At 42.8% G+C, this 19,589-nt stretch overlaps 1 protein-coding gene across 1 annotated transcript in view; it reads right to left on the bottom strand.

Moving 5' to 3' along the window:
* Window positions 1-19,589, bottom strand: part of UNC5C (unc-5 netrin receptor C) — a 483,074-nt gene that overhangs the window by 48,702 nt on the left and 414,783 nt on the right. The window contains exons 8-11 of the mRNA XM_019526146.1: window positions 7,490-7,546; window positions 5,761-5,952; window positions 4,611-4,955; window positions 1,915-2,002 (exon numbers count right to left, since the gene is read on the bottom strand). Coding sequence (XP_019381691.1) covers window positions 1,915-2,002; window positions 4,611-4,955; window positions 5,761-5,952; window positions 7,490-7,546 — 682 coding nt within the window. The remainder of the gene's footprint in view (window positions 1-1,914; window positions 2,003-4,610; window positions 4,956-5,760; window positions 5,953-7,489; window positions 7,547-19,589) is intronic.

Genomic DNA, 19,589 nt, shown 5'->3' with positions numbered 1-19,589 from the left:
CAGGCTGACCCAGCTGCAGAGGATGCCCCAGAGCCACTCCTGCCCCACACCAGCCATGGGCTGTGGCTTTGCAGGGTGCCAGGCTCAGCAAGGGACAGTGGCAGTGGTGCTTAGGTTACTCCTTTAGCGCATGCTCCCTGCTGCTCCCTTCCACACATGTCCCCTGCTGGCCAGGAGCAGGCACTGGAAGGAGGAACCCACTCACCACTGTTGCTGTCCCTGGTTGCTTCAGGCACAGGGGAACCCCACAGCTGTTCCTGCCCCAGGCTGCAGGGAGGTGCTGTATAGACAGCTAGGCTCAGCTGGAGACAACTACAGCAGCGCAGGTTTCTCTCTCCAGTCCCTACTCCCGGGCTAGCAGAGGACACTGGGAGTGGCAGGGAACAGACACTGGAAGGAGAGACCTGCATGCTGCCACTGCTGTCCCTTGCTGAAGTGTGCACCTAGTACTGCTGCAGCCTATGGCTGCAGTGCAGCAGGAGCAGCTTTGGGATTCCCCTCATGCCTGGATCCACTGGGGACTACAGCAGTGGTGTGTGTGGAGGGAGGGGTGGACTCCCCCCAGCTCCCTGGTTTTTTCCACCAATCTGGGGGTTCCAGCCACACCTAGTTCTTATGTTCTCATGGTTTGAGGGGCAATGTTCCACACCAGCGTTTACTAAATCCTGGATTTTCCCATGGACCTAGTGAACACTTGTGGGGGGTTTCCATTGCTGGAAAGTGCCTCCAATATGGCTTGGCTAAAGAAAGCAGTAGGGGATTCTGGAGAGCAGATCTGCTCATGAAGAATCTTGAAACCAGTGGGCATGTCTACACATATTAATGTAACTCAATAAATGCCAGCACAGTTTGTGCGGGAGTTTATTGCTCCCATGCACAGTGTTTACATGTGTGCCTGGGACTGCAGTACATAGACCTGGGGTGGTGCAACCCCAGCTAGCAGAGGGCCAGGGGGGTTAGCCTGCCAGCTCAGAACTGCTCCCCCACCAGCTCAAGGGTGCTCCAGGTAGCATCCTCATGCCCCAGACAGCCTTGGTTACTGTCTACATGTGCATTGTGGCAGAATAAATAACTCCACCATAGGATAGTATTTGTATCAGGCAGTACTATGGCATAGTTAATTAGTTTACTTTGGCCTACTAGGGGCACATGTGTAGATGATGACAATTTACTGCAAAAATAATTAGTCAACTCTGCAGTAAAGTGTCTCTAGTAGATGCCCCCAGTGTGAGTACTGGGGACAGGATCCTAGAGGGCAGGGCTTTATGTAGCTGGAAATAAAGTCACCATGGAAAACAGTGGGTCAAAGCTAGGGGGGATTCTGGGATGTGGGGCAATAGGGCCCATGACATTGGCAAGCCTGTCTACCAATGGCTTCATGTGGTATTTAGTTGTAGCAAAAAGGCTACTTGCAAGGACATAATGGCAAGTCGGGGGCAGCCATTGCTCAAAGCTGTGCTTCAGTCCCTCCTCCCTAGATAGTGAGAGGGAATGCATAGACTACAGTACCTCTGTGGAAGGCCCATGGTGCTTTCTTGTCTTTTCCCAGCCACTGTATGCACCCCTCACCTCTGGGATGATTTATCCCCCCTGGATGCACATATTGCCTTTGCTCTTCCAACCCCATGCACTCAGCTGTGTAAGGGCCCATATTTAACATGATTAAGCATTTCCTAAGCTAGAGAGCTTGCTGCAGAATTTAACTCTGTATTATGAAATCAAAAATCAGAGCTGGAGCTATGGTTGGGTTACTGGCAGCCCTTACCCATATCGGTCTTCAACCCAGGGAGCAGTTTCAACACAACTGGTTTTGCATAAATATCTGATGAGAGTTTTTAGGTAATACATTTTCTCCTGACACTTTCCCCATAATTTTAGTGCTCAAGCAAACACACCATAAGCGGAGTCTTTTACCTCATGTTCTCCTTCCTGTGAACTGTCACATACATTTCATAAACTCTCCCCTGGGGAACGGCTCCTGCAGGGATCAGCAGACTTACTCCTGCAGAACAGAAGATACACAAATAAAATAAAACAGAGGAAGAAAGGAAACCAGCCCTGTGCACAAGAATGACAGGAGATTTTGACGATGAAGCCCCACATGCCAGGTTTTCACCCAACTCTCAAGGAGAAAGGGAATATTTACTGCCAATCTGGCTTCTGTACCTGTCAGCTGATTGGCTGCTGCTGCTGCCTCCTTTGAGTCTGTCCTGACTTATCAGAATGGAGAAATGGATATTTCTTCCCCCCTCTCTTGTTTTATTTTAGGAACAGACAGATGGTTACTCTGCTGCTTACCTTGTAAAATGAGGGGAAAAGCAACCATTGCATCTAAAATTTCAGACAGCTGTAATGGGACAGCTACCCCCAGGCATTGCTTATTTAATTAAAAAGGAAAGAGAGATAGTGGAATACTGTCCCAGGGAGCAACAAGAGCCATTTATTTCTGGGAGGGCCTGGTTAGGTGGTCAGTAACCTATGATCAGATGTACCTCACTTCTAAATTACCAATAATTATGACAAAATTGGGTTATTTCACAACCTCTCCATGACCAATATAGAAGAGTAATCTAGAATTCCAATATCCAGTTTTCCTTGGCAGGTCAAATAAGCACTGTACGATGCTTTACTTAGTGGCAGTCAGCTTGGAGTTTAATTAGAACTCACTGTACTTCTGTGATTGCTGTTTCATACAGTTAGTGACTGACCTGCCAGGTAACAGATAGAGTGATCTTCCAAGCTTTTATGACCAAAACAATGGGACAGAAAACTCAGCAGGCTGTGCAGCTGGACAGCTGTGGATCAGCTGTCACTGCAGAACAGGAACAATCAGAAAATAAAGGCAGGGATTTTAATTCCTCCTACATAAATTTATAATGTGGCAGCTGAAGCAAAATCTGCATGTGTGAGTGTACATGTGTGCATGTGTAAAGCAAGTACCTTACAAAACGTTGCCGGACAGGCTGTCCTTTCTTGTAAGTATGTGAACGGCTGGGGACCTTGGTATCTGAAAGACTCTCTCTCCCCATGCAGTACATATCCAGCTGTTATCAGTGGATGTGTTTGACCTGCAGCTCCAGATTCTTGTTCTGAATGGGAGGGAGCAGCTGACAGGGTATGTTTAATGAATGCCTTTGATTCCTGAACTTATTTCTCACAGGATTAGTTACAGGACAGATACATTAAGTTTTTGGATATGTGGCCTAACCCATGGATTTTTTCGTATATATAGGGAGGGGTGTAGAGTAAATGAGGGATTTTAATTATAGTTAATCGGAAGGGATATATTACTGAAAGCTGAATGGGCAGATCATTATAGAGTTTTATTGCTGATGGATGCAGTTGACACTGCTTGTTTTAATTATCTTTAAAATGACCATAACAACAGATGAGCGTTTCCCCCTCCAAACTGATGCTAATATACATGATTTAAATGTAACTAACAGATTTTGCAGTGAGTGTCAGTACAAATTAACTGGAGAATGACTATCCATTTAGATCTTTAGCCAGAGAAGCACAAACATCTGATCCTACAGTGCATATTTTCAACAAAACTCAGCAAATTACAACCATGGTCAGAACTCCCCCCCACACCTCCCTCCAAAGCTCAACTCTCATTGGGACTCTAAGATTAAATGGTTAGATTTTCAAAATAGTTCCACACTCCATAGCTCCCGCTGAGAAGGGTAGGAATGTGTAGGGCCAGATTTCTTGAAAGTCTGACCACTTAAATTAGTGTTTACACAGGAACAGGGCTTTTTAAAAAAAACAAAAACGAAAGAAAAACCCTGCTCCCAGTTGCAAGTGCTAGCCCCTCTAAAAAACCTGCCTGAATGCATGCAAGCAGGCTTAAACATCAGCACTCTTCTCAGTGGGCCATCACTAGAATTTGGTTAACTGGAAATTTCAATTAACTGGAGGTTTAGCTAACTGGGGTTCTACCACAGCAGAACAACAGCATAACAGTTTCCCAGTCTATAAAACTGGTCTTTGTTGATTTGTTGGTTTTTCCTCCCCTTTCCTAACTTGTGTAGTAAGGAAAAATATACAGTAAAGAACAGAATGGGGAAAAGGTGCGCCTCTGCCCTGCCTTCCTTTGCAGGAAAACCAGGTCAGAGAAATTATTTGTTCACCTGCAGGAAATTAATATTCTGCTATCTTTCCTCAGCACTGTGCAGTCTGCAGCAAATTGGAACTGGAACAACTGATTTGTTTTCTAATTAATTTGTCCTTTATATGTGTGATGACAACAGTGAGGTTTTCTGCCTTGAAGTTGCTTTTTTGGAGCTGTATGAAAGGAAAGGTCAAGGGTGTCGAATCCCACTGTGCACAGGAAAGTTCTGAGGTCTAATATATCTGAAAGAAGCAGCTCAGAGACTTACAGTTTGCTGTTAAAGAAGGCCAAGACTTTGGGGAAAGGATATATAAAATAGTTGAGTAAACCTGAATGGAGAACAAAAATCCTGTTTACTCTAAACATTGAAAAGGCAGATTCCCAGGAGTGACCTTGTTTTTTTCTGCTTAAAAGAACAGACAGACAGCTTTACTTAAAGTCACCAAACAATTCTCACTTTCAATACCTTGCAAGGCATGTTTAAACCAGCACTTACCTGAATTGGGAACAATCAGGTGACCCCCTAGGGAGTTGAAGGTCCCAAAAGCAGTGCATGATGGGTCTGTTTGTCGAGCAAGGCTCTGGTTCTTCATGTTCAGTGTCTCATTCTCCAGCAGAGACTGAGAAATTTGTGGGGACAGCTTGGATGAGAAGTCAGACAGGTCATCCTGTGGGGTGACTGCGCCTGAGGTATTATAGACCTTGATCTTCAGATTAGGCAGTGGATCAAGGATTGGAGAATTGGTCATGGGAATTTTATCAGAGACATCGTGTAAAGCGTAGACAGGACCTCTGTACATGGCTGCAGCAGATGTGAGGTCTGGTGGCACTGCCAGGAGGTCTGTGTTCAAAATGAAAAGGAATAACAACAGAAAGTATTATGTATGGCTACATTCCTCTCACTCCTTCAGGTGAAGAATAAACTTTACTGTACTTCTCATGCCTTCATATTTAAGGGTCTGATGGACAAAGTCCTCCCAGACTGACCTGCATCTGCTTTTCCATCCATCCATCCATCCATCCATCCATCCATTCAGCCAGCCATTTCTAGGAGTATATGTAGCCCTGTGACTATGGAATATACCTTTATGCAAATTAAAGAACATTCTTGCTTTTAAGATTTTAGTCTTGTATTCTTTTTCAGCCAGCATTCAGTCAGACTCCAATGTGAAATGCCCAGCCTCCAAATAAGAGACGAGATAAGAAATATGTGCCGCTGCTGGTTGTCCCAGAAAACACAGGTTCCCACTCATGGGGATCTGCCCAGTGGGTGGAACCAGGGGAAAATGTCATTTGATGGAATTGCAGTATTAAAATTTAACTTCATATCCATGCTGGATGTTTCTTGGTTACCATTGGACTATTGCCTTACAATTTGAACAGGATCTGTATTCTTACGCTAGTCTATGTGGTTCTCGATTTTTGGCTCACTCTCATTCTACAGAAGTTTACATTCCTCTGTTTTATGTTCTAGAGTATGTTGCAAAAAGACTAACATGAGTTTTTAGCACTTGGCTATCAGAAACAAATGAGCGTAATCTTTTCTTTATGAAGTGCCAACAAATGCACAATTCATGTAGCTCTGGAAATTATTTCCTTATAATATCTACCTGAGTTGGTCAACATGAAATAAACTGACAACTAACCTTGCCTTGCAGCCTTGATATTAACAGGCTGAAATCCACCATTTAATGCTGAGGAATCTATAATGTCTGACTCAAAGTCACGGTGGTTCTTCCGGTATACAAACAGTGCCACAATCACGGAAATAGCCAGGCACACGAAGACGGCTATCACAATGCCTACATAGAGAGCTACATCATCTGAGTCAGGAGCAGCTGAAAGGAGACAAGAATGAGACACTGAACAACAGTAACTGATTGCAAGAATTTCAAGAGTATACATCCATATTACTATCGTTTCCTTCAAATATTTATTACCTTTTTTATAAGTTAATTTAAAATCCATTTCCAAAGCTATAGAAGAAAGCTGTGCCCTACCTGTGTGAAAATGATCTTATGTTTTTCTCTTATCCATGTTCTTATTCTTTATCTATCTACTTATCTATTTATCTAGTAACTAGGCAGTATACAACCCATTTATAACCAGGCTTCTAAAGTAACTCTAGCCAAAAGACGTAGATACACCATAGCGACTTGTGAAAAATATAATGTTAATTTTGTGTAGTATCTAATAAGAAAAGGGTTTATTTTTTTACTATTAATATGTATTCTTTAAAGAAAAAATAAAACAGACTTTCTGTGAGAATGTCTGACATGCCCTCAATTCATGTGTTTTATTTAGAAACTTCTAAGTGGAATATTCTAAGCAACTACTTTTTCACACAGAGATCATTTACTTCCTTATTTTACACCCCATCCGAAATGAAAAATACAGCACAACAGAATAAAGCAAACCCTAGGATCTTATCACTGGTATGATAATACATTCAGTCAGACAATGGCTGAAACAAATACCATGTATAAAAGCAAAATTCAGCAAGGAGTTCTGTAACTTATGAAAGGAACCAGACTCATTGGAGCTCTCCTGTGGGAACATGACCTGCTATGAGATTTTCACTACCTGCTTGTACCATATCTTCTGCACTTATCCCAGGGTAGTACCTAGTGTCACTATCTACCGAAGGCCTGCATACATGATCAAATTTGATGTGCCCTGTGTGTAGTGATTCCACTATTAAAAGAAGCATATTGAGCAAAGAAACTGCAAACAAATCAGATCTTTTTAATGCCCTGGTTGGTTTATTGTACAGAATGTGAAAGAATTTGCTTTGCTTTTTGCTTTCCCAAGCATAAGCCAGCCTGTCTTCCAGCTGTGCAGGTGAGAGCTGGCACATAGTGAAAAGAACGGAACAAACTCTACAAGCTCTTGGCTACCAGCAATTTAATGCTCCGTCTTCAAAATTTGACTGCTTTTTTCCACTACCTGGTTCTAGGAGAGGTCAGGAAGCAGAACTCTGATTTTCAGTCTAAGATGCTATCCCTCTCTTCCATTTTTTTTCTTTGATTTTATAACTAAATGTTTATAATCATTTCATATTTGACAGTTTTCTAATCTACCACCAACTTGAAAAGGCTTCACCCTTGGATTTCTATCTTCCAAACAGCTCCTCATTCTGTTTTCTTTTGCTCTTTATCCATCAGGACAATTGTGATGCCACATCAGCCCTTTGACAGTGTAACACTGTCACTCCTCCTCTCCTATCAAGAAAGTAGGAAGCTACTCAACTCATTCTCCATATTACACCCATGTTTCCCTATACACATGCAGTAAGGTCAAAGGTAAATCTTAACTCAAGGAACAGTCTAGTGTTACATCAGTTTCCAGGAACATAAAATCAAACATTCAACTTACAAGAAAATCCATATTCATTCTGGGTTCTCTGTTCAGTTGAAATAGGATAAATGAAACCTTAAAAAGAAAGAAATTAAACAAAAATGGCAACAAAATCAAATTAATGAGTGGAACAAAAAAGGAAAGCATGAAAAATGGTTTAATTAAAAAAGAAGGAAAAGAAACCATGGTACTTTAAAATTCAGATTCAGCACAGAATTATGATTTTGCATCTCCTGTCTGCTCTAGAGTCTTACTAAGAATTAATAAGTAGGCAGATTGAATTTCTGAGCCAAAATCGGTCTCGAGTCACTAACTTTGGAGTGCTTAAAGTCTTTCTTTTATTGAGCATAAACTCTAATGGATCTAATTTATTTCAGACATCAAGGGTCATTAGCATATGGAAAGTCTTTTTTCCCTATTCCTACCATATGCTTTAATTCCCAGGACACGTTCAGTAGGGCTCTAAACAGTTTTTTTATTTAATTATCATGGCTTGCTGTTGATCTAATAGAGCTAAAGAAGGCTTGTCGTCATTGGTCAAAGGTTAAATACCCATTTGCTGAGCAGAGCTCTTGCCGAAAACCCTTTTTTAGGATTCCTTTGAAATTATTTTATCCTGCATTTAATAGGAATCCAATAGGAATTCCTCAGGGAGCAAGCAATTTTTCAGTGAACTGGAAACTAAATGGCTCCTATTTGAAATCATTATAAAATCAATAGGACCTCTGAGGTCAGGAGGTTATTTATTTTAAATCTTTGAAGGCATAGTATAATATCAACAAAATCTTAACACGATCTAGTTTTATATCAAAACAGATAAATAACAATAAGTGGTCCATCTGTCCTTCTGTCCTTCCTTCTTTCATCTCCATCAATACTACAATAATTGGCATTTTCCTTTTCCATTTGCTGTCCTTAGTTTGCACCATAACCTATGGATTTGGTAAATACTTTTATTTCTCTTTTTTTCAACGCAGAAAAAAAAAAAGATTTAAGAAGGTGCTAGGCCAGAGTTCTCAAACTTTTTAGACTCAAGGCACTCCTTGTTAAGAATCCAGGCACCTTCCATAAAATACAAGCTCTTATCTTTCACTTGTTTTGTGACTATGGAAGAATAATAGAGCAATTCTTCTGTTGCAAAGAACCCAGATAGAGCATGACAGAGCATAACGTTTTGATGCTGTGGATTCCTATTTGAAATTGCTGGGTTTCTTTTGTGAAGCATGTGCAGGTGATCCTACAATTAACAGTGCTAACAGGGGTTCCATGGCACGCAAGCTGAGAGACAGTGTCCAAAGCTGATTCTTTTGAAGTCAGTCAGGAAAGGTAAATGACACACACCAGACAAAAGTGAACCAGGGCATTTCTAAAACTGGAATTAGAACATATGGATCCTTGTTTCTGGTCCTTTCCTCAGACTGGGCTGCTCTTTACAGACATTCTATGAAAAGTATTTATGCAAACTAACTGCCTGTGACATAAACACCATCTTAACAGAGATAATGGAGACAGGCAAAGCTGTCTTTTGTGATGGAGGTATTTTGCTGTGGCACTATGGGAAAGACAAGTTTACTCATAATGCATATTTAACGCCTTATTTCACAGCAATGATTCCAGCCTTGCATTCCCTTCTATAAATATTATAGTGCTCACTCATTTGTATGCTTCCTTTTGCATCTGCGAATGCAAAAAAGAACGTAAGGAGGAAAGTCAGGGAAGCTACTTCTGAGGGCTTGTGTACATGGGTAGGTTAGTGTGCAAGGAAGATAAGCTGTGAATTTACAGGTCTCCAGCCCTTCTGCAATAACTCCCCACATGAATAATCTTAGTGTTTGCTAAGCCTAGTGTAAAGAAGCCTGAAAATCAGTGACAGTAAGAGCACATTTAGTGGTGATGGCAGCCTTTGTGTGTAAGCCCTCCCTGACCCAGCTGGCCGGGTTGTGTGAGTGCGGCTTGCAGGGGGGCACTGCTGCCTTCACTCCCCATGCCCTGCTCCTGGAAGCAAGCACAGAGACATGCTCCCCCGCCTTCTTGATCTGGCCCCCACCCTGCCCCTTCCCCCAACACAAACTTACCTGCTGGGGGGAGGTGGGTGTATGTGTGTCTGCATCCCTGTGCCTGTGTGTGTCTGTGCCTGCATGTGTGTGTCTGTGTACATTTGTGTGTGCATAATAGAGGAACCCTAGCCTGAGGCAAGTGGTGCAGCAGCAAACAGTTCCACCATGCAATAAACAGACTTCAGAGGTTTGGTGAAAATCAGACTATATCCTAATCTTGCAGGCAGCAGCTAGAGGATGGATTTTGCCTTCTGTGGTATGAGTTCAAAATGACTACAGTGGCATTGTTACATATTTTTTGGAGTCACAGAGGAGGAACTAATCCAAACTCTACTACTTACGGATAAAGATGGGTTCTGGAAACCCAACCATACATTATACTTACAGCATGAAAACTCCCTGAAAACCTTGATACAGGTAACATTACATGGGAACTGAGAAGCTACTCCTCTGGTCACCTTTATATTTCAAGCTGGCAGGTCTCAAGTTCAGAGTTCTCTGTTATCCTATCCTGTTTGATAATATGCAGCAAAAGAGAGCAAGAAGCTGTACTACTTGCATTATTTTAGATGATATTGATAACTTTACCTGTGGTAGGGGAAACATGGACACTTGAATTCAGGTTCTGGCAATGAAGTGATCAAGGGCATGATCTTAAAATAGTCAGTGCCGGATTTACCCACAGTATGACCTCACCAAAGAGCACTACAAAAGCACATATTTACAAGTTCTAACTCCACATACATTGTACTGATAACCTCAGATCTCCTCTGCAAAAGCAACTATGTAAAAATGGCCCCACCCTATTCAACAGATCTATTTTATGTATCTATTCAAAACGATGGGTATTAACTTAAGTGGAAAAATAGCAGCTTTGGCTGTTTATAGGAGTTACATTTTTTTTTAGGTTTAATCCGGACTACAGCTGTCAGTATATATATGTGGACAAATGAATTCTTCTTCTTTGAATGAGGATTAAAATTAATGCAGACTAGGGCAGTCTAAACTAGGCAATTTAAACTGTATTAATTAACATGTATATACAACATTGTTTTTAGGAAAAACAGTACTTAGGAACTCAGACAGTAAGCAATGCAAATATCAATTCCTGCAAGAGAAACTCAACTGGGATTCTGCAACACAACAGAGTCTATCTGGCACAAAGTAACACAGTTACAAAGCCAAATGTGACAACAATGCCTGACTGTGACTACATATCAGCATCTTGACTAAGCCCCCAGCCCTGTCCAAACACATGGGCTACTGGTCTGTGAAGAAGGGGGCAAACCCTTAGTGGTCACCAACACTAAGGTCAGTTGCATCCATTAGGGCTTCTGGAACAGCACTTTAGATAACTGTTAGTAGGTTTGCAACAATGTAGCAGTGCTTAAACAGGCTTATTACAGCCTTCTAATTACTTCTAATCCCAACTGTTTAGCGCATAAGCCCACGCAGAGAGGCTGCGAATGGGGTCTGTTAAGGAGCTGATGGTCAATGATCATTTATTAACCCTTAATTAGAATTTAAATTTGATTTGAACTGTGTGATGCAAATTTGTTAACATGTTTTAGAAAGTGGTGAGCATGTCTATGTTGTGTTAGTCCTGTTAGCCGAAGATAGACAAGATGGTTCTATTCTTTCCTATGGATCGCCAACAGAATTAGTTGCTAAAGTTCAATCTGTTGCATCTGTGCAAATCCAACGTGACTTCTCTGTGTTTTACTAAGGGCATACTGTGGTGTGCAAAATGTTTCCAGTGATAAAGCACAAGCAGGCCCTAATAACACTGATTTCCAAGCCCAGCCTGAGTTTGCAGGACTAACAAGAATGGGTTTGGAGTCTATTTAAAAACAACTAAGCAATCCAGATATATTTGTACTTGTAAATCAAGCACAATTGATCTGGAGTTCATTGAGACATGACAAACATGGAAACCTGCTGTGCCATTTTTAAAGAGTCACTTTTCAGAATAAAACTGAAACAAGCTTTTTTAAAGCTTTTTTCCCCCTTTGCTGCTAATGAAGGCGGAGAATTACAACAGCAGGGTAAGTGGAAGGGTTGAGGACACAATTTGTCAATGGTGGTTCTGGGGATAAACAGTTACTGTTTCCATGTCAACATGACAATGTGGATCAGGGGTTTTCAAACTTTTTAAACAAGGGTACCCCTTCTGCCTCCAAGTTTCAGCTCATGTACTCTTTTATATTTTTTCTTGGTTTTAAAGAGGGGGTGGGGACAGCTCCAGGCCCCTGTGTTGAGGGAGGGAGTGGGGCAGGTGGGGCAGAGGCAGGGGCAGTGGCAGGTGCTGCACAGCCGGGGTGAAGTGTGGGACCGAGCTGTGAGTGCAGTTTGTCTGGGAGGCGCGGGGAGGGGGAGACAGTTCCTACCACTGAGCACACCCAGTGGAGGTGCGGGGGGCAAGTGCCCTGCAGATCTGTGCGTGCTGCTGAAGGTTAGACTCTGCACCCCACTGCACCAAAAGCCACACAATGCCATGTGTCTGCTGCGGCCTGGCAGGCAGGGGACAGACAGATATACACACACACACACACACACACACACACAAATATACACAGACACACACATGCAGGCACAGACACACACAGGCACAAGGATGCAGACACACATACACCCACCTCCCCTCCAGCAAGTAAGTTTGTGTTGGGGGACAGGGCGGGGTGGGGGCCAGATCAAGAATGGGGGGGAAGCATGTCTCTGTGCTTGCTCCCAGGAGCAGGGCCAGGGCCAGGGGAGTAAAGGCAGCAGTGCCCCTCTGCAAGCCGCACTCACACAACCCGGCCAGCTGGGTTGGGCAGGGCTTGCAGAGGGGGCACTGCTGCTATCACCACCACCCATGCCGCCGCTGCTTCATCCTGCGCTGCTTTCTGCACGTGCGACTTTGCGGGCTGCTGACAGGCGGCCTGCGAGGTGCAAGGCAGGTCAGCAGCCCATGGAGCTGCACATGCAACCCACTGCAGGAAAGCAGGATGGGGTGGTGGTGGTGGTGGTCGCTGCATGCAAGTCCCGCTCCTCCTGGCTGGCCAGGTGGCATGTGTGTAGCCCGCATCATAGTGGCACCACTGCCGTCACCCCCCCAGCCCTTCTACTGGGAGTGGGCACAGAAAGTGAGCTGAGGTGGTGGGCGGGAAGGTGCGGTGTGCCACATGGGGCCAGTGGTGCCCGGCACGCCCCTCCCCCTCCCTTGGATAAGAAGCAAAGTATGGGAAGGTGCTGGGGGAGACACTGACGCCACACCCCAGGGCGTGCTCCATCCCCACCTGCCTGCCCACCCGTATGTACCCCCCATGTCCTTTCTAAGTACCCTGGGGGTATGTGTACCCCTGGTTGACAACCCCTGATATAGATGATGTTCTTTTTAGGCAGTCAGTTCTCAAATTAACTCAGTGGCTTTCAACCTTTTTGAGCATCCCCTAATTGGACTTGAGGCACCCCTCCATAATTTTTGTGAATAGACAGGTACCTCAATTTCAAAAACAAATTTGTGTATTACAGTGCTTATTTCCTTGCAGAGGGGTCAGGCAGTGGGAGCAGGGGATTGACCAGGCAGGGACAAGCCTGAGTCTGCACTTATCAATTCATACATCAAGGCACCCTTCAAAGGAACTGGTGACACTACAGCATGCTGTGGCATCTGGTTGAGAATCACTGTGCTAACCTCTTTGATGACACTGAAAAAAATGAGAAAGGACCTTTTCTTCAGACAATGAAGAAAATCTGCTGAGATTAGGACTTGCAATGATGAAAAATGACTTCTTTGCTTCCTACAAAGTGAGTACAGTACAAAGTATTTCTTGTGTTTACAAAAACTGGCTGTGTCAGTAGGGTTGCTTGGCAGATACCTAAGGGATTTCTATTAGTATCATCACATTTTTTTTATCTAGTCTGAACTTAGAAAGGTGGTGCTGGATTTAACTCTAGGATAGTTACTGGAGCTGCTGACTCATACACTGAGCAGCTGGTTTCACGGTCAGTAACTTGGTTTAAGAACAGCAATTTAAGGCTCTTCATACAGTTTCTTACAAATGGTAACATTTTCAAAGATTCTTTTGAAGCTTTGTTACTTATTTCTTGCCTGGGTTACAGCTGCAACAGCAGAATACTACCAATCATGCTTCTCACTTATATTGGTCCCTTATAACTGGACACTGCAGATACTTTTTAAGGATATGTATTTGTTATCATCACTTTACACATGGGAAACTGTTAACCTGGGGGGTTAAATGAGTTTTCCCAAATCCTGGGCACTGAACCAGTCTGAAGTCTGGCCCATACTTATCCCTTTGTAACTAAATACATCCATTGTAACTAAACAGATTTAATTAAATTGGTGCTACCCCTTTATGTCTATGCACAACTTTTGTACCAATGAGACTATTTCAATTTCTACTGTGAGGGATTTTTTTCATAACCAAGGTATTTGAATTGCCATAACCCTCACTGTGAATGTAAGTATGTCATTATAAAAGGGGCCTTACATTGGCCTAGTTTATTTCCTTTATTCCCTTTCCACATGAGAATAACTATAGCAATAAAAACACTTTTATAATGTCATAATCTCATGCACACTACCGAAAGGGAACATAGTTGTACCACTTTAACTATACTAGTGTAGTTAAATCAGTGCAACTCTGGTTTGTAGAAGGCTCCTGACACACATTACATTTCAGAAGTGATTAACTAGTTAATCACATCTTAAGTAGTAGAGTGCCTTGTATCCATTTGGCTTAATTCAATTTTAGTGCTAGTCATTGTTAAACTGATTTTAGGGGTTACACTGATCTAACTAAATAGATTTAGAAACCAATTAGATTAAATCTGTGCAATTTGTGAAGATAACACAGCCCCAAAAGTCACAAAGAAGCCTGACATCCTGGTAACAGACTCATTCTGAAGGCCATAGATAAGCGACACTAAGGTACAAGTATGTGGGCAATATGAACCTACAAGTTTCTGTATCCTGGAAAAGTAGCAGAGTTAATAAGCAGATAGGATTTCTGTAGTGTGGCAAGAATTCCCCATCTGCAGTTTGCCTCTGAAAGAGAAAAGCAATAAAAAAAATTCAGAGATAAGATGCTAAAACTCAAACCTCTGCAAGATAATTATGCAAAGGTTATTGTGCTAACTCCTTGAAGGCATTTTTTGGAAATCTGCAGAGAAGTCTATGGTCACTAAACCAGCTTTGTTTTCTGATATCCTTTTTCTTCACAACTTGTTAACAAGATAAATTTTATACATATGTACTGGTATATCATTCTTAGGGATACCATATTTCAAGTTCCAAAAAAGAGGACACCTGTTGGGGGAGGGGTGCTCCTCACTCCCGACTTGCAGCCCCCTGGTGCTGCCACTGCCCCACACTCCTGCCCCATAGCTCCCCGCCCTTCTTGGTGACTCTCACTCCCAACCCACAGTCCCCCACCCTCCCAGGCCATGCTGGTGCCCCTCACTCCCAACCTGCAGCCCCTGTCCCTGCTGGTGCCCATCACTCCCAGTCCACAGGCCCCTGGTGCTGCCAGTGCCATGCATCTTCCAGGCACCCCACCTCTGCAAGCATGGGCACCAGCCCCAGTGCTGCTGCCCTGGCTGCACAGCTCCTTGCCACCACTGAAGGGCCCCCACTCTCCCTTCAACAACAGGGGGGCAGGTGCCTCTTCCTGCCCCACATGCCCTGCCCCAGCCCCAGCCCCAGTGCCTGGACACCATTCCCCAGTGCTGGCAGGCACCTCCCCACACACAAACACACACACACTCATCCCCTCCACACACCCCTGCCACACACACAGACTCGCATGCCTCTCCCCCCACAGTCTCCCAAACAGTCCCCAAGCCCTGGCCCTCCAACCCCTGCCACCCACACACCTGCATCCAGCTGCCAGTTCTGCTTGACCACCCATCCTGGCTGCATATCAGCTATGTATGTGTGTGTGTGTGCAGCTGCACATGGCACCCCCTGCCTCTGATCACCCCAAGAAGCTCTTTGTAGGCTGGAAAGCTGTCAGCCTGCAAGGGGAAACCAATGGTTTCCTCCTTTAAAGTGGAAAAGCTGCATTTTTCCTCAGCAAATACAAAACTCAGATCTCTAGTAAACATGCATGCCACTAGGGCAAGCTGGGAAATGGAGTTCTACTAGCTAGATCCCCGACATTTGTTCATATTTCAAAAAACTGCTCAAATGGAGATTGGAGAACCCAAAAAGAGGACATGTTTGAGAAAACCCAGACATATGGTAACCCTAATCATTCTTAACCTTTGCTACCTCAGTAGTAGACCACTGTGATTGTAGGGTTATAACTTAAATGCATCTGGAACCTGCAGGTAGTACAAGTCAGCATCATTACATACATGAAAGATGATTATATGCAGGACAGAGATAAATGATTTTCTGTGACTGCAAGGCACAGAACAAGGAGCTAGAGTCTTCAACTGTGGTAAGGGAAATCTAGACTGGAGACTAAAAAAGAACTTTCTGAATGTTAAGCATTAGAATGGACTGCCCAGAAAGGCTGTGAAATCTTTGGACATATTTTCAGAGCAGATTAGGAAGATACTTGATAGAGATGGTTTAGTCAGAGATGATCCTGCATTGAGCAGTGGGGGTTGGAATAGATGGAATGGCTGCCTAATGGTTTATGGGTTCATTTTTTTTTAATTAATAAAATCCTGAATGGCACTCCTCTTTCCCCATGGTATAAAACAGAGACGGCTTCTTTCACAATATTCTCTGACAGTACCTTTGTTACTTCCATCTTTGATGCATAATCAAACTGGTTCTGATCTGTGATAAACTTCCAAACCATGCCACAAAGTCTGTCTTTCCTCCCTGGTTGCAAGATGGCCAAGACTGGGGAGTGCTTAAAAGGAGCTTCTGAAGTGCTTTTGTTTATGGGACTTTTTAGACTGCAATCATACTTATGCTGCTGCCACGGAGTGCTCTCTGCAGGTACTATTGGGTTTTTTATTTTTATTACACGTATTTAAGAGCTTGTCAAGGTCAGCTAAAGTTTAGTATGAGATGGACTGCAAGCCTGAATAAAGTGCGCGATGTATGCCTGTTCTCTTTAATCCACTCTATTTTGAGCTGTGATTAGTTGATGTTAAGATCTAAATACTCTATATTTTACTTTGCATTCAGTGGTCACAAATGTAACTAATAGCCATAAAATTATGTGGGCTTTTTGAAAATATGGAGGCACTATCTGGCTTAATGACATTCCATGGCAGCAAACTCAACAGGCTGATTGAAGTTGTAGTTAACAATATTTCTTTCACTTGGTTCCAAAGTTACTGCTCTTTAATTTTACCTCAGGCAAGAGGAAAATGGGTATTCAATCATTAATGCTTCTTCCTTTGTTTTGAAAGTATCATGCAGATGTGGAAGTGGAGCAAGAGTATGTCCACCTCCACAGTAAACATCTTGGGGTCTAGATGTACACCTCTATTAGGCTGGAGTAAATTAATTTACTCTGAAGCAGGATAGTACTTGTAAATACAAGTACTATCCTGCTACAGAGTAAAAAACTCTGCAGCAGTCCATGTGTAGGTGCTGCCCTGGCTGGCTGAGGCATGAGGGTGCTTCAGTGTGAGGGCTGCCATGGGCTCTGAATCAGGTCCCATTTTTTAAATTCTACAACTTTTGCTTTAAGAAGGTTACTTTTTCTTTACTCTTCTTTATAAAATCTTACATGTGACAAGAGCTGTAAAATAATGAAACAGAAATTTCTAGCCCAGTTTTTTGTCCTCCATCTGTTTATTGAATAAAACAGGTATCAAATGAATGCATTAAAACAGGGCTTGGCCTGCACAACCACTGGATCTGGCTAGGGACTTGGGGCTTCAGCAGCATTCAGTGGGGCAGGGGCTTCCCCTATGCCGTGACGGGGAGAAGCAGTGGCAGCAAGTGCTTCCCTTGTGCAGTGGCAGGGAGAAGCCATGGTTGTGGTCAGGTCCTTACATCCTTCTGCCCACCCATCTATGACCCAAGCTGGGTCATTCTGACCTGCAGCATGAAAAAATTGTGGAACAGTGCATGAGAATAGTGTTTGGCATCTCTGTTATAAATTAGTTGGGAAGCCAAGATGTAGGTAGTGTTCAATTAATTTTTTTTTTACTCTGAAATACATACTGCATTAAAAAAACCTCCATACAAACAATAAACGTTCAGGGTCTAAATTCTTGAAGCCATGAATCTTGCAGTACTAAGCTGCACTGCCCTATCAGCATCTACTTGAGAATCTGTACATTGCAGCCTTTATACTTTGCATCTGGTTGTAAAGTATGTCCTTTCCCATTTGTGTTAAACCTCACTTGCATCTAAGAGTGTTTATAAATGGTATTATAAGAGGCATAACAAAAAACCTTGGGCATTATTGTGGGGTGGGCCTTCTGTATTTGAAGAGAGCAGGGGAAAAGGTAGATTCCTTAGACTGCTCTGTCCTCCTGAACCTGGAGGCAGCTGGTTGCAATTGCCTGTAACAGGGCTGTCTGTTCCTTTAAAAGGAAACAGTCAGCCCTATTAAGAAAGGAAACTGTGGGGCACTTGGACAGGCAGAGGCTAGAAGCTTATAAAGTTCCCAGAGGAGTAAACAGGAAGCAAACTATGAGCAGAACAGCTTGCTACCAGAAAAGGCCAGGCTTCTGGGTTGAGGCCTGAGCCAAAGGGCCTCCCCTCCTAGTCCCTGAGACAGGGCAGAAGGGTCTGATTTTCTTTCTTTCTTTTCTTGTTTTTTGCTTGAAGACTGTGTGTTTTATTGGGGATGACTGGCTAAGGAGCACCTCAGGAGGCAAAACCTGCTTATAGAAGCCAGCGGGCTAGACAACCGCTTACAGGGATCTATGTGCATCACAAAGCTTTGAACCAATACAGTCCAACTATGCTCCTTTCCACTTTGAGTACTCAACTAACATTTCTCCTTTTGTCAGGATAGAGAGAAATCTCAGGGGGCAAAAGGTATATGCCAGGGATTCATCCACATTAATGCCTCTTTGTAACACCACAGTGACCCAAATGGATGCTTTATAAGCACAAACATCTAACCTTGTCATATAATGCATCTATGCAAGAAGGAAGAATTTTGGGCATGAGTGTGACCTTAAAATAAAGGGATTAATTCAATTTTTGAGTGTTTATCTTTCATGGTTACTTAATATATTACTAGTGTAGATTTTCTATAGAATAAACAACAATACTAAGAATAATTTCTGGCTTACATTAGCAGTTCATACACTTTTTCCTACACTGCTGTTTCCCAGAAGCTCTAGCACATAAAAACCATGATATGATCCACAAGAGCACATTTTTTGGGGGGTAAAAAGTCCCTAGAGTTCCTAAGAGCCAATCAGAAGAAATATGTCATCTCTTCCTATTACTAAGACACTTGCTGTTACAAAGAAAGCCTTTCATGCCTGAACTAATGATGTCAAAGGTCAGACCTTACATCAGACATCCTAGAGATAATTCACAATAATTTATCTTTCTTCTGAAGGTCTAATTATTGACAGAATTCAGGGTGGGCCAACAGACATGGAATTTGAGGTTTTATAAATCTCTCCATTTATTTACTCATCTATTGACTCAGGTTTTTACTGAAGGATAGGTTAAATGGGAAGTATCTCCATTTACGGTGTTGAAAGGGAGTTTATGATGTTCTCCAATTAAGGCCATGACAGTGTTTTAATCATACCTTCTATTCCTGACCTTTCACTAAAATCATTAGAAAAGGTCCTTTTTCAGTTCAAATGCACATTCTGTGTGTACATAAGGAAATGGATATTAAAGAAAGTTAACTTTTTATTAACATTTGATATGAATTAGCCCAGGTAATCCTGAAACGTGAGATTATGAATAGGTCAATGCTTTGCCCATCCAACTAATTCTTACACATTTTTGTCAGGTCATTTCTCAAAATCCAAGATTGGGTTTAGTTTGAAAAGCTGGTACAGCACAAGTACACCTGCACAAAGGATTACAGTCATTTGTCATGTTAAACATGTGAAATCTTTTTTGGGATTTGCTTTGTTTTGTAATGGTAGCATGGTCAGGA

The sequence above is a fragment of the Gavialis gangeticus genome, unplaced genomic scaffold (genome assembly GCF_001723915.1).
Source record: "Gavialis gangeticus isolate Ggan-Ray unplaced genomic scaffold, GavGan_comp1, whole genome shotgun sequence".
Lineage (NCBI taxonomy): Eukaryota > Metazoa > Chordata > Crocodylia > Gavialidae > Gavialis > Gavialis gangeticus.
Note: the sequence above shows the minus strand (reverse complement) of the source record. Positions and strands in the feature narration are given on the sequence as shown.